The 14,797-nt window shown below is 52.1% G+C and overlaps 1 protein-coding gene across 1 annotated transcript in view; it reads right to left on the bottom strand.

Annotated features, from left to right (window-relative positions):
* Nucleotides 1–401: 401 nt before the first annotated feature.
* The window catches only part of LOC129690804 (maestro heat-like repeat family member 5), a 29,350-nt gene continuing 14,954 nt past the window's right edge, over nucleotides 402–14,797 (bottom strand). The window contains exons 11-25 of the mRNA XM_055626654.1: nucleotides 10,679–10,814; nucleotides 10,408–10,502; nucleotides 9,270–9,419; nucleotides 8,670–8,824; nucleotides 7,582–7,726; nucleotides 6,237–6,421; nucleotides 5,890–6,027; nucleotides 5,609–5,720; nucleotides 5,286–5,429; nucleotides 4,551–4,727; nucleotides 3,388–3,543; nucleotides 2,249–2,371; nucleotides 1,032–1,134; nucleotides 693–767; nucleotides 402–502 (exon numbers count right to left, since the gene is read on the bottom strand). Coding sequence (XP_055482629.1) covers nucleotides 402–502; nucleotides 693–767; nucleotides 1,032–1,134; nucleotides 2,249–2,371; nucleotides 3,388–3,543; nucleotides 4,551–4,727; nucleotides 5,286–5,429; nucleotides 5,609–5,720; nucleotides 5,890–6,027; nucleotides 6,237–6,421; nucleotides 7,582–7,726; nucleotides 8,670–8,824; nucleotides 9,270–9,419; nucleotides 10,408–10,502; nucleotides 10,679–10,814 — 1,995 coding nt within the window. The remainder of the gene's footprint in view (nucleotides 503–692; nucleotides 768–1,031; nucleotides 1,135–2,248; nucleotides 2,372–3,387; nucleotides 3,544–4,550; nucleotides 4,728–5,285; nucleotides 5,430–5,608; nucleotides 5,721–5,889; nucleotides 6,028–6,236; nucleotides 6,422–7,581; nucleotides 7,727–8,669; nucleotides 8,825–9,269; nucleotides 9,420–10,407; nucleotides 10,503–10,678; nucleotides 10,815–14,797) is intronic.

Below are 14,797 nucleotides of genomic sequence, written 5' to 3'. Positions count from 1 at the left end.
AGGTGATTAAGCAGGTTCATATAAGACTTACCTGAGGGCAGAATGGTTGTGGACTGGCAGAGAAAAAGGGTAAAAATAGGTCAAGTGGGCATGTGGGACAGCCTGGTCTATCTGAGGGCTGGAGAAGGGGCTGCTGAGGATAGCTCCTGGAGTTCTAGACTCTGCTTGGGTACGGTAATGCCTGTTCTGAAGTCCCTAGCTCTTGCTACCAATGGAACACTATGGTAATTTCTGGAGCTCTTGAGTCATGAACCCTTCCCACCCAACAGCCCGTGGAGTTGAGATTCAGTGGAGAACTGGCCTGGCCTTTTGCACACATGACTGGGGAGAGACAAGAGATACTTGGTGGCGTTTAATAAAGAAAGGACTCAACAGAGACAAGAATAAGAACAAGTGCAGGCTCAGTTAATCACGTAGTGGGATAGCTCCACGACATCATTCCAATAGTTCAGGAAGAACTTTCGGGCCCTGGAGTCTGGGTCATAGCTGAAGGCCTCCAAATCTGCAGCAGAGACCCCCACATCCCACCAGAAGCTTGCTGTGGAGCTGAGGGGCCTGGTGAACCCACAGTCTGGAGTGGAAAGTGAGTTGTCCCTCCCCCCCCAGAGGTATCTCCCCGCCAGAAATCTCTCTCAAGTGTCAGGGAAGACAGGCCTCAGCCACCCCAGGGCACAAAGGCTCCACATGCTCACAGTTCTTAAGGATGATCACATCGTCCTTCGTCAAGTAGAAGCAGAGGTCAGTGAAATAGTCCTGAAGCAACCCCCCTGGGGCAGTCAAGGAAGCAGTTAACAGTGGCAACTCTCGTCCACTGAAAGCACTGGCCAGCAAGGGTACCTCCAGCCCACCCCCTCCACACACACACACACACACACACACACACACACACACACACACACACATACACACTGGCCTAGATCCACTACTGGCCCCTGCAGCGGACCCAGGACAGGCGAATCTGACTACCCATTGTGGCAGCCCAGGCTGTGGGACGCAGGCATGGGGGTTGAAGCTGCTGGGTCAGGGCCTACCAATGAACTTCATGGCTGCCAGTTTTAGGGTCCTGTGGGGGCTGTTTAGATACGTCAAGGCCTGACTGAGAAACTTCTGGTAGCTGCCAAAGTTGCTTTCCATCTAAGGAGAGAAGAGAGGGCCTATGGCCATACTGAGGGTCTGGGTGGAGCCTCACTTCAGGGACATGGCTTTCCTGAGGGACCCACACACACTGAACTCCACTTCCGGTGCCTAGAGCCACACCCCCAACCTCCCTGGGTCCCCTGCAAGGCCCATATCATGAAGAGGGAAAAGAAGGCTCATCACTTGGCAGCTTCTGTACCCTGCTGCTTCTCTGCTGAGGGAGCAAAGTCACCTTTGGGGGTGGAGGTTTAGGGGAGGTTCTATGGGCACTCACCTTGGGGCGTGGCTATCATGCATTGCAGACGTGACGCAAGAGCCCACATTATATATGGGCTTTGCTGCTCCGTGTTGTCCAATGGCCTTTGGCCTTTCCATTTCTAACTGCCCGGTTCCCTATCCTCCCTGCTGTGCTTTATTCTGTAAACCTTCACTGTTTCAGGAGCCCTAACAGCACCTGATTCTTAAAGATAGAACCGCGTGAAACAGCTGGAGGCCGAAGCCCTGGGTCTCTCAAGGGCCATGCTTCTGCTGTCACCATCGTCAGGGTGCCACAGGTGCACTGTGTGGGATGGGTAAGCAGGGGAGTTCCATATCCCCACCCTGTCCAAAGATCACCTTGAGATCTTTGCAGCCACATTTCTAGGCATGTCCTGCCTTGCCCATGTGACATTGGTCCTGTTCAAGAGTCTGGGATTATGGCCCTGACATCCTAGACCCAGAAAGGCAGAAGAATCTGGGGCCAAAAATTCAACTGGCTGCTAGGCAGCAAGGGCTGGGCTCCCACTCCCGGGCCCTACAATGCATGGAGTGTGACCGCCTAGATCTGCACTGGAACACCAGGGGGCGCTGTGTCCTCAGAGGCACTGCTGGCATGGCCTTGGGCACACTCTAGGCACATGCTAGAAACTCTCTCATCCCTCCTGGACAGTCCATTTCAGAGAATCTGAGATCTGTTGTGAAGGGGAAATGTTCCTCACAGAGGCCCACTATAAACACTCTCAGGACTGCCTCTCTCATCATCATCCCCCATCCTCAGAGAGGTTTGGGGTGACCACACAGCCACCACCTCCCCGGCCCCAAGCCCTCCCCTGTAAAGGTACCCACACCTTACCATATAGACAAAGATGTCATTTTCAGCCCCCAGCCCTTGGCCCCATGCCAGCTTGCCGAACAGCTCTCTCCGGAACTCCCACTTTAGCAAGATGGCACAGCGCAGGAAGGTGGACTTGGCCTTCTGTAGGTGGAGAACAGAGTGCCCATGATTCAACCCGTCATTATTCCTCTCAGCCCAGACAGACCCCAAGGAGAGGTTTCCGCAGCAGTACCATCCCTGGGCTCCTACAGTCCAGAGAAGTACAGTCTGTGGGGGCACGAGGAGGGAATGCAACACCAGAGGAAGGGGTAACTAACTCACTCCCCCAAACCTAGAGTATTCTGCCCTAAATCACATACAGCTTCTAGAAAAGCTTCCTAAGCTTCCTTCTGAGGAACCAGCTTAGAATAGCAGCCTCAGAGAGCTGAAGACTTATTCTACGTTTGGGAAGGGACCTAACTTCCCACGGTGACTATGGGCCTGGACAGGGTTTGGGTTGTTAGACACAAGGCCTTCCTTACTCTCAGAAGCCTGGGAGAGCTTATTCCCCGGGCTGGGAAGAGGCTAGGCTTGGCCTGTGGGTAGTGATTATAGGACAGACTAGCTCTAGGGAGAAGCAAAGGTAGGGGATGGTTCCTGATGAGGGTGCCTTGCAAAGAAAGGCATGGCCTACAAAACAAAAGGCCCTCATGACATGACTAATTGTTTCAGGGCCACCGTCGGGAGAGTGGCACAAAATTACTCTGGGGTGGGGTTGTGGCACTAGGCAGGCAGGGTACAATTAGATCCTCTGGTGTAGCACACAGACACACCGCTGGCTGGGGAGAGAAGAGTAGAGGTAGACAGGTCCTGAATGCCAGATTTCTGCAGCTTATTTTAGATGGCGGAGGGGAGGTCTTCAGCCGGAAGAGGCTACCCAAGGGCCTGACGGATAGGAGTGAGGAATCTGAAGCAGGTGACTGAGGAAATGAGGGAATAACCACCGAGATTGATCACTCTCCTTTTCTGGGGCTGCTGAGTTGGCCTACAAACCCAGCGCCAGCTCTCTCTGTGGCCTAAGTGGCCCCTCCTAAATGTGAGCCTCACTCTGGCCTCCACCTGGGTCCTCTTTCAGCGTGGCTTTCCTTGCTGCCCCAGCTGAGCTGGAGCACACTCACCATGGCTACTTCTGGGCAGGGATCAACCATATGGAAGAGGAGGGGTATTACAGCCTGGAAAGCTAGGTTCTTGAGGCTGTTTTGAAACTTCTTGCCACCATGGTGGATGACATCTCCGAACAGGAAGATGGCACCTTTCCGAACTTCTGCCCTTTCCTGGGGGAAACGAATCATATGCTCAGGCATGCAACAGGCTGGCCTCCTCCCTTCCTTCTCTTCTCATGACTTCTGGTTGCCTCACTTTGGCCCTGCACTGCTCAGGATCAGCTTTCATTGTCCCTAATGATGCCACAAACCACTCAGCCTCTGACTCTCACTGAGTTCTTCTGCCCCATGGTCTTCTCATTTTCTCCATTTCCTCAGCTTCAGTCATCCTTTGGCAGCCTTCTCCAATTTCTATATTCTTCCTGGTTTCTCATCTCTGGCTTTCTCTGCAAGTCTCTGGGGTGACAGCGGCCATATCTCCACTCCTAAGCAGACCTGACTATTGGATCTGTGGCATTCTAGCTTTATGACCCAGTGTGAGGCTCCTTCCTTGTACTCTGTTTCACCTTTTATAAACAGTAGCTAACAACAGCACCTTTGTCCTCGGGTTGAGGAAATTACAGAACCCAGCACCCAAATAAGTGCCTGCTAATGCCACCATTTCTCCGTCTACTATCCCCACCAGGACTCAGCCTCCCTTCCATGAAAGGCAGAGCCATCTTCTGCCCCAAACTGGACTGGCTGCCTCCTCCTCAATTCCAAATGCGCAGTGACCACTGCCTGCCTACCTACCCCAGCTGGGGCTCATCCTAGCTATCATCTCGCTGGCTCTAATCCATTTCAGAGGTACCTTACGGCAGTCTTCCTAGGATGGCCCATGCCAAATTCAAGCCTTCCTTGTTCCCAGCCTCAACCCCCTGAAATCACTTAGCCCTTTTTCACAATATGAGGAGTTCATGTTGCTTTCAAGTGCAGTCATTGGTCCTGATGACCTGGGAGGGAGAATCCTGAGAATAGGACTCAGTACCATCACAAACTTCAACCAGTGCCAGTCTGCAGAGTCTTTAAACTCAGGTGGCTTCTGGTGATGGTGCAGATTACAGCCTCTAGTTTCTGATTGCTGTCTGCAGCCCTGGCTTGCCCTGCCTTCCTCCCACCCCTCCCCCTGCCAAGCTCACATCTGTGAAGAGGCTGAGAAGGTGCTGAGCGATTTTGAGGATGACCATTCCAATGCCCTGGCAGCGTAGACAGTGCAGGACTTGGCCCATGATCTCCATCAGGCCCACAGGGTCCTTGAACTCAGGCTTTTGGAGGTTGTCAAATAGCTCCATCAACTTACTTTTCAGCAGATTTACCTGCAGGGAGATCACCACCCTCCAATGGGACCTTTGACCAGTTTCTGCCGGCTGCCCTGTGAGGCAGGTCATAGCTCTGGGCAGCTACTGGGGTTCCTGGCCTTCTCAGAAGGTGTTACCAACCCATCTCTGAGCCAGTCTAGATGGGGAAGAGGTCTGAGCGCTGAAGCTGGCTGTTCCCAGGTTTGCTCCCTACCTCCCCTAAAGGCTGGACAGAAAAACAGACAAAACCACACCATGCATCTGGGTAAGTCCAAATCAGCAGCTGCATCCCAGTCCTGTCATGAGGGCCATCTCAGAACAGACCTGCTCTGGGAGGTTCAAAAGGGCAGGATATCAAGAACCTGACAGGAGGTTATCATATGAAGGACTCCTACCTAGAAGGCAAAGGGTCCAGTTCAGAGCCCCATCTGAAGTAGTTAAGCAGGCCCAACCAGGCCTGCCAGTCACCATCCCTTGCAAGGAGATACCCTTCCGTACCCTTCCTTTGTGCCTAGCCCTCCCTGTGATCCTTCTAAGATGGCAGAGGGCACCTCTCTCAAGGTCCTGCCCCCTCACCTTTTTAGGGTGCAGCAGGGTGCTGCCCAACCCCTTCAGGCTCATAGCCCGCACCATGTGGTTGCGATTGGAAAGACCCATTTTCAGGGAGTTGTTCACCGTCTTCCAGGACGTATACTGGGAGACATCTAGGCTGTTGAGAAACTGGGTAGGGGTCAGCACCGTCAGCCCACCTGTTAACCAAGGCTGGCAAGGAATCAGTCTGCCCCAGGCCACGAGAATGGAGTTAGACCTAAAGATGCAAATCCAGCGGCAAGCACAGCTGACACATGAACCAGGTGCCTGGGAGGGAAGTCCACTGGGGTGGCTAGGGAGAGGCTGACCTCGGCGATGATGCAGATGCCCACGATGTTGTCTCGCTCTTCGCTGCTCTTCAGGGAGATGAGAGCCTGCCCCAAGACGGCCTTGACCTCGCAGTTATAGTGAGCCATGACCCTATCACAGGCAAGAGGCACGCACAGAGTCCCAGAGGGCTCCATTCTCTAGCTAGGCCTCAGAACTGGCCAGGTTTCTGAGTGTGGAGTCAGGGTCCAGTGTAAGGAGAGTGGGCTGGGCTGTGATTCTAGTCCCTTCCAGGCAGAGGATGGCCAAGCTGAGGGCTCACCTGGCCAAAAGGGCCACTCCTTCTGGGAAAGTTTCTAACTGCCCAAAGAGCTCCCAGCCTTGGATCATCTTCACAACAGCAAACACTTCCCAGTACTTGTTGGTCCAAAAGAGGCCCTTGAGTGCTTCCAGGCAGGTCCTGGGCAGGGAGGAATAAAGCAGGAGATTTGAAACCTGTCAGCTGCCACTAACTAGGCTCCCGTTGCTCAGGAGTCTTCCTACTTGCCAGGTTGGGAGCTCCATCCTACCCCTAGGCCATCTCCACTCAAATTGCTTTCCTTCTTGGGTCCACAGAATCAGCATGGCTCAGTGGGCACAAGGGAGGGGCCCATAGCTATCACAGCTCACCTGCAGGGCCCAAGAGGCTTGGAGGCTAGATTGTCTTCCTCGTAGTCAAAGATGCCCTCCACCAAGCCCATCTCCAGAAGGTAGTAGAGCTCTGTGAGGAGGCCCAGAAGGATCCCTGCGAAGGCCCAGAGGACCGTCTCCCTATACTCCGGGGTGTAGAGGAGCTCATAAATGGTACCCAGAGCCTGCAGTGGGTGACAGAGCAAAGCCTGGAGAGGGAGCACCGGGCAGAAGAGTGGAGACAGCTGCTACAAAGCCACTCTAGTCCAGGCCTCACTGCCTTCATCTGACCCCCTGGGGCTCACCCCTTGGATAAACCCCTGAAGCTCCTTGCAATAACCCTGAGGATCAACCAGGGCCCCCTGCACTCTCTGGGGCTGGACCCTGACCTCCAGGCTTTGCTCAGCCTGCCTTTCATACCGTTGATTGCACTTCTCCTGCTCCACCTTCTGAGGAGCTGAATCTCTCCGGGTGCCCATCTTGTAGGCTGGTTCTTCTCAGACACTCCTTGATGAAGACCACTCCTGGTCCCATTGTCTTTTCGTCCCTGGCCCTGAGTTTCTGGCTGCTGGCCTCACCCAGTCCTATTTCTTTGGGGTTGGGCCCTGTTTGGCTATAGAGTCCTCTGGCTCTTACCCTAGCCATCCCCTAGCCAGTCCTGTGGTACAATATCCACTGCTCCAGTTGATCCTCTGCCCCTTGGAAAGGAGCAGAGATAGTACGTGGGTCACTGCTAAGTGTGGTCCTTCCAACCTCGGGGGAAGTCCAGGTGCTAGCCTTGACTTCTAATCAGTGCTGGGCATCTTCACCTCCCACCCCTGCTCTGCTTTCTCTGCCAGGAATCTGTCTGCCTTCCTTAGATCCTTCTGGAAGCCTTTCATCTCTCCTCCATCTCCACTGTTCTTGTCCCCACACACAGCCAAGCATAACCCAGTGCATGGTCACTGTGTCTCTGAGTGTCACTGTCTCAGGTCAGCCCAGACCTTTTCCTACTTCCCATTGTGTCTAGGGATCACTTGCTAAGAGCTCATGGGGTTTTCAGTTCTGTTATAGCCTATGATGGGGCAGCCACATGGAGAATCAGCAGGGTTCTGCAGCCAGTTGGCTGGTCCATCGGTGAGTACCTCAGACACCTAGTGGGGCCATGCATGCGGGGTGGGAGACTCATGAGGAGCAGGTGAAATACACTGTCCACCTCCACAAATGACCACAAACCCTGATAAAGGCCTGAAAATGGGATCCTTGGAGGCAGCACAATGCCTCCCTGGGAGCCCACTGAGGCCCTGAATACTTCTGCTGCCATTGGGGGAACCATGCTAGCAGCACAGTACAGGGTGCTGCTCACCATCAGGGAGACCAGGTTGGTGGGAGAGTTGAACTCGAGAAAACTCCTGCACGGCCGCAATCTCATCTTTATGTAGAGCAGGATTATAACACCACGAGCCACATGGTAGTTGCTGGCCAGAGCCTTCCACAGCGTTAGGATCCACCTGATGAGACAGGGTCCAGGCCATCATTGGGAATACTGGGCACAGCACTGCAGAGAAGCCTCTTACAAATGCTGGCCATTTGGAGGCTGTGAGAAAGTGAGCCCTCCGGAGCAGCGGGTGAGGGGCCCTCAGATCTATATTCATTTGATATCTGCAAGGAGTCTTAGTCTTGCAGCCCCTCTCTCCAGGACCCCAAGGAAATGGTTGCCCTATAACCTGTCTTTTGTCTTGGGAAGTAGGGGCAAGCCCCATCTGAGCCCTTGAAAAGAAGAAGAAAGCCAGCAGAGCCAGGAACCACTCCAGGCAGAGCTCGTGAGACCCCAGTTGCACTTGGCTCCCTGTCAACGGCAGAGTGTTCTGAGATCAGTCAGTGTGCCTGCCATCTCTCACACTGCTAACTGTATACATATATTCATGAGCTGCTTAAAACATGGCTGGCCACCTAAAAGACTGACAGGCTTATGAGTTCCTGACAGGCTTATGGCTGTGCTGCTGTTGCCAGCCCCACAGCCATGTTCTGATTTAGCGAGGCTTCATTTGTCAACAGGCTGTCCCTTGAAAGCCTATCTAGTGTGGCTAATGGAAATGAGACCCAGTGGGACCCTGGGACCATGAGGCACCTGTGGATAGGTAGAGGGGTGTCATGTGTGTTTTCACGGCCTCTGACTGGTCTGTGGCTCTGCTTACAGGATGGCCTCTGGAGACTATGAATCTGAGATTGTTTCTACACTGATGCCCCTCCTGGAATTGCTAGAGCCCCGCTTAATCCCCCAAACACTTTCAGAGCCCCTCTGGCTGTAATCAGGAGTCAGGAAGGAGACAGAACCCTCCAGTGTCTGTTCTTGCCTGGCATGTTAAGTAAATAACTATGGCCCAGGAAGGAGGACGACCACATGCCTCGATGATGACCGCACTGGGGAGCCTGGGTCAAGGGAAGAGCTACCTCTCTGAGGGATGACATAGGGACAAGACCACCTCCACCACCTCCTGAATATGCTGGGTCCCCAGAGCCATAGTGGCCAGATTTATGGTGTGCTGGACACTCTTGGAGTGGATGTTCGGCAGCTCCTTGAACAGGCCTTGCAAGATCTCGGCCACCTGCAAGGGGGAGTGCAGCTTCAGATGGGGCAAAGCCCTCTGAGTTCCTGGGAGGACTTTACAGCTCAGCTCCCCCTCCCCACCCCTGTCTGAAGGAAAGTAGGGTGAACAAGCCAAGAGGAGTGCTCGGTTGACCCTGTAAGAGCACCCAAGTGGATGGGGCCTGGCAGTCCCCCAGGGTGAATTTTTTAAATTTAGTTGGCCAAGCCAAACTGGAGGGCAGTTACATCTTTCCTCCCCCATAGGCCACCCGTGAGGCAGCAGAAGGTGGGCCCAGATCCTGCTGGACAATGGCAGCTAGCTGGGAGTACAATGGGGTCACACTCATAGGCTACTAGGCTCATCACCCATTGTCTCTGTGATTACATGTGAATGAATGGATGTGGGTGTATGCTCACATAGACATGCACACAGTGAGAAGGGAGCCACACACACCCAGCCTCACCTGTTCCTTCCTAAAGCGAGGCTCCTCACAGATCATCAGTAGGAGCTTGGCAGCAAGGTTACAGCGGAGGTAATTACAGCTGCTTAGATTGTGCACTAGCGTGAGGATCAGTTGTGTGTGCTGTGCCACCGTCAGGCTGTCCTTGAAGGCCTATGAGGAAGCAAAGGTTGGGGAATGGGGAATCTCTGGTTAGCAGTGGCTCAGGCCAGGCAGGGGGTCCAGCCTCTTAACAGAGAGGGAATGAAGGTCAGGCACACAGTTATGTAAGTGCTATGGACAAAAGCTTGTAGGGTCCCAAAGGGCCCATCCTGCCCTTGTCCCAGGCTAATATGACCTGGAGTTCCCCCAGCTTGGGGCCATTGCTGGACAGCTGCATGTGTGCCTGTCATAAGCGCCTAGCTACGTCATGTCTGAAAACTTCTCCTGGGGACAATGGTGGCAAACAGCCTCACAAAGAGTCAGAGCATTCAGTTCCTACTGCATCCAAATGATGGCCAACTCCTGGCCAGCTCTAGCCCTCCTCTGCCTTGCTGTCCGATCCTACTGCCTCTGAAATATGTGACCCAAATTGCCATCTACTTTCTCTTAGGAGGGACCACTGGGACAACAGACCCAACCTAGGGCATGGCTCAGGAGACACAAGATGCTGCAAGGTGTCACTGCTTCTGACCCAGCCTGTCTCAGGAGCAGCTGGATCCAGACCCAAGTGATTCTCACTTGGAAGGTAGGAAGATGGGTAAGGAAGGGCCAGGAAGATGGAGTGACTGACGGAGGTCACCCAGTCATGGTGCTTCAACACAAACCCCACCCCTCTCTTCTCAGTTTATTGTAACAGGCAGGCCAAGCCTGAAACAAATACAGGAGGGGTGTGTCATAAAAGGCCAGAGAGGGGGTGTCTTGGGCATATGGGTTCAAAGGTCCTATCTGAGCAGAGGCTGGATGTGGAGGTACAGAGACCAAGAACTTTCTGGAAAGAGCAGAAGTCCATCCCATCCCAGGTCTGCCCAACGTACTTGCCTGAACAGGTCCCTGGGACCGTTTGGCCCCATCATTTCAGGGCTGAGAGTGGGGAGGAGGGCACATAACCACTATGCTCTGGGGCAAACAGAGGCCCAGGCCACAGCCTGAGGAGCCTCACCTTCACCATGTTGCAGAGCTTCATCTCCCATTCTCTAGACACGTTGCTTTCCAAGGACTTCACATTATTCCACTGGAAGGACTCCACCAACCTCCCTGTGTACAGGTTGTGCTCAGGAGGGCTGTTGGGCTGGGAGGTGGCCTCCTCCCTCCCCCACCCCCCACCCCACAGTCAGGCTAAAGGAGAGCTTACCTCGAACCACTGCGCACCACCCACCCTCTCCCCCATGCCCTCCCCGCAACCCCACCTCCCCCGGCCCTGCTCCACTCACCCTTCTGCTGGTACACAAGATACACGAGGAGGGAGACAGAGTGGTAAGAATGCTTTTGGGTGGACTCGTCCTCGTCTTGCCACAGCAGACTCAGTAGGCCTATCTGGTGGCCCAGCATGGACGGCACGGCCTCTTTCTGGGGAGAGCGGGCCAGTGAGCAAAGCCAGGTCTGGCTTCCTTGCGCTGCTTTTCCTTTCAGTCCTGTTCTCGAGGGTTCGAGAGGGGCTCCTGCACCACCCAGGGAAGCCCTTCACCTCTCTGACCTGTTTCTGCTTTTAACCATAAAAGGCTGGGTATGCCTATCACACCCTTCAGGTGGGTGTGCCCGGGGATGTGTATAAGTGCCTGTGTGCTTGTGTGCATGTGTGTACACTAGCATGTATATATATGCACACAGGCACGCCAGTATGTGCATATGGGCCTGTATGATGCTATGTGTCCATGCGTGTGTTCCGGTGCGTATACGGACCTGGCTGTGTGAATATGCACATGCCTGTGAGCATGTGTACATGTATGCCTGCATATATGTGCACGTGTGTACCAGTGTATATCCATGTGTGTTGGGGTGTGTGTGTGTGTGTGTGTGTGTGTGTGTGTGTGTGATTCATTTCCCTGGGCTGCTTTAGGATTTTTCCTGTCTCTCACTGGTCTTCAACAACTTGGGCTATGGTGTGTTCTCTTGTGTCTTTCTCTGTGTGTGTCCTGATTGGGATTTCTTGATATTTCTATCTATAGGGGTGGTGTGTGTGTGTGTGTGTGTGTGTGTGTGTGTGTGTGTGTGTTTAGCCAATGTGAGCAGTCTCCACCATGGCAATGCCACCTACTCTGCCCTAATCGCCTGTCTCGCTTTCTCCTGGGATTCTACTTCCGGTTCACATTGCTCGGCGACCACTGGGCTTTTGTTGTCCTGGGGCTTTCTTTTTCCTTTGGTCTCCGCGGGGTCCCTTGTCCTGGTTCCAACTGTTTCTTTCTGTGGAAGCTGAGCTGCTGGTGAGTGGAACCAGCAGCTTTTCATTTCAGATTCATGCTTTTTTACAGTTCTAGATTGGCCCTCCGTCTCTTTCTTGTGGTCACCGTGTATCTCTTATAGTATCGCAGTGTTCCCTTTTAGTTGTGCATCTCTTTAAGTTCCTGAACTCAGCACACACTGCTAGACTACTTCCTCCATTCCTTTTACCATGTACAGAGTGGTAGTGACAGAGACCTCCCTCGGTCCTCACAGACGATACGGTCGCCATTTGCAGTTTCCTCTGAATGTCTTGCCCTCTGACATTTAGAAGGTCACACAGGTGGAGCTTGACTTTGGTGACTTCCTGTGCCCAGGCAGGTTGGACCCAAACAGAAGCCATCCAGGGCTGGGCCATTCTACACTAGCGGTGAGTCTGTGGTTTGGAAAGTGGTCTGATGAGGAGTGTGAAACCATGGGGGACAGGGACTTGGGACGGCCACAGTCCTGATCTGCAGAGGCTCTTTCTTTCTGTGTGGCCCATACTGCTGCCCTCTCAAAGTGAAGCTTCTGCTCCGGGCTTGGGGGAAGATAGGCCAGAATACCCTCCTCACTGTCAACTTAGGACCTTTTGTACCGTTTGTGGATTCCACTGCCCTGTGAAGCCCGTGTTGGATGCTTTTTCTCAGCTCCCTGCCAACACCCAGATGAGCACCACGGCCTGAGCGTGCATCGGCAGTCACACACCTGGCTAGCCCACCCCACCTGGAGGAACACATCCTGTGCCTACACACAAGACCTCCTGTGGAATCTGCCTGTATAGCGCTCAGGGTCCACCAAACATTGGTACCAACCTAAGTCTCACTCAAGTCCACTCCGGCAAGGCTCCTTAGCAGGGCCTTTCTCCCTCCCCTGGCTGTCCACTCCCTCCTGGAGGTCTGAGTATGACCCTGAGTATACCTCTTACCCCTCTCTAAAGGCCAGGTCCTGAGTAGAACTGGCTGAATGGGCCTCACTGCCCCAGCTAGGCCCTGTCAACTTTGAAAGGTCCGACTCATTTTCCAGTAAAGTCCTCACCCATCTCAAACCTCTGTCAGGTCTAACTGTTCTGTGAGGACCTTATTAGCCATTTTATTTTTAATATGTATCTTTAATTTTGATTTCATTATTCCTGATTATCTGAGACAGCACCAGATTGATTTCCAAAGTGGTTGTACCAGTTTACATTCCCACCAGCAGTGGAGGAGGGTTCCCCTTTGTCCACATCCTCTCCAGCATGTGTTGTCACTTGAGTTTTTGATCTTAGCCATTCTGATGGGTGTAAGGTGAAATCTCAGGATAGTTTTGATTTGCATTTCCCTGATGGCTAATGAGGATGAGCATTTCTTTAAGTGTTTCTCTGCCATTCGATATTCCTCTGTCGAGAATTTTCTGTTTAGCTCTGTACCCCATTTTTAAATTGGATTACTTGATTTGTTGCTTTTTAACTTCTTGAGTTCTTTATATATTCTGGATATTAGCCCTCTGTCAGATAAAGGGTTGGTGAAGATCCTTTCCCAGTCTGTAGGCTGTCATTTTGTTCTGATAACAGTGTCTTTTGCTTTACAGAAGCTTTTCAGTTTCATGAGGTCCCATTTATTGATTGTTGATCTTAGAGCCTGTGCTGTTGGTGTTCTGTTCAGGAAGTTGTCTCCTGTGCCAATGAGTTCAAGGCTCTTTCCCAGGTTTAGTGTGTCTGGTTTTATGTTGAGGTCTTTGATCCACTTGGACTTTAGTTTTCAGTCTGGGGCTTTCTCAGACAATTAGGAATAGTGCTTCCTCAAGATTCAGCTATACCACTCCGAGGCATATATCCAAAATATGCTCAAATATACAACAAAGACATTTGTTCAACCATGTTCGTAGCAGCTTTATTAGTAATAGCCAGAAGCTGGAAACATCCTAGATGTTCCTCAATTGAGGAGTGGATACAGAAATTGTGGTATTTTTACACAACAGAATATTACTCAGCAATTAAAAATAAGGAAATCATGAAATTTGCAGGCAAATGGTGGGGACTGGAAAAGATCATCCTGAGTGAGGTATCCCATAAGCAGAAAGACACACATGGTATACACTCACTTACAAATGGATAGACATATAATATAGGATAATCATACTAAAAAACTGAACACTTAAAAAAGCTAAACAAGAAGGAAGACCCTGGGTAAGATGATCAATCCTCATTCAGAAAGGCAAATGGGATAGATATCACAAGAGGGAGAAAACAGGAAACAGACAGGAGCCTACCACAGAGGACCTCTGAAAGACTCTACCCTTCAGGGTATCAAAGTTGATGCTGAGACTCATAGCCAAACTTTAGGCAGAGTGCAGGGAATCTTATGAAAGAAGGGGGAGATGAAAGATCTGGAGGGGACAGGAACTCCACAAGATCAATAGAACCAAAAATTCTGGGCCCAGGGTTCTTTTCTGAGACTGATACTCCAACCAAGGACCATGCATGGAGATAACCTAGAACCTCTGCACAGATGTAGCCCATGGTAGCTCAGTGTCTAAGTGGGTTTCCAAGTGGGAACAAGGCCTGTCTCTGACATGACCTCAGTGGCTGGCTCTTTGATCACCTCCCCCTGAGTCTTGGGAGGGGAAGCCTTGCCAGGCCACAGAGGGAGACAATGCAGACAGTCCTGATGAGACCTGATAGGCTAGGGTCAGATGGAAGGGGAGGAGGACCTCCCCTATCAGTGGACATGGGAGGAGAAGAGGGAGGGAGGGCAGGATTGGGACAGGGAGAGGACTACAGCTGGAATACAAAGTGAATAAATGTAATAAATTTTTAAAAATCTCAAAAATCTTTTATTTCACTTCAGACATATAGAAGAATAGCTCAGAGTTCCCATGTGTCCTCATGCCAATGTTTCCCCTTAGCTACATCTGCTCTGTTTGGTTCCCTCTGTCCCCCTCCCTTTTTCTGACTGGAGACACTGGGCATTTTACCACAAGCACTCCACTGTCTGTTTCATAAGGCTGATGACACTTAGTGCCAAAAGCACAGAGCAACAGTCAGTTACAAAAACTGAATCCATCATCATATCATTATCTAATCCACAGTCTATATCCTAACTTCATCAGATGTCCCAATGTAGTCATACTTTACACACACAGCACACTCCACA

This window comes from Psammomys obesus, unplaced genomic scaffold (genome assembly GCF_907164565.1).
Source record: "Psammomys obesus unplaced genomic scaffold, mPsaObe1.curated_primary_1811, whole genome shotgun sequence".
NCBI classification, from domain to species: domain Eukaryota; kingdom Metazoa; phylum Chordata; class Mammalia; order Rodentia; family Muridae; genus Psammomys; species Psammomys obesus.
This window is presented reverse-complemented; position numbering and strand designations above follow the sequence as displayed.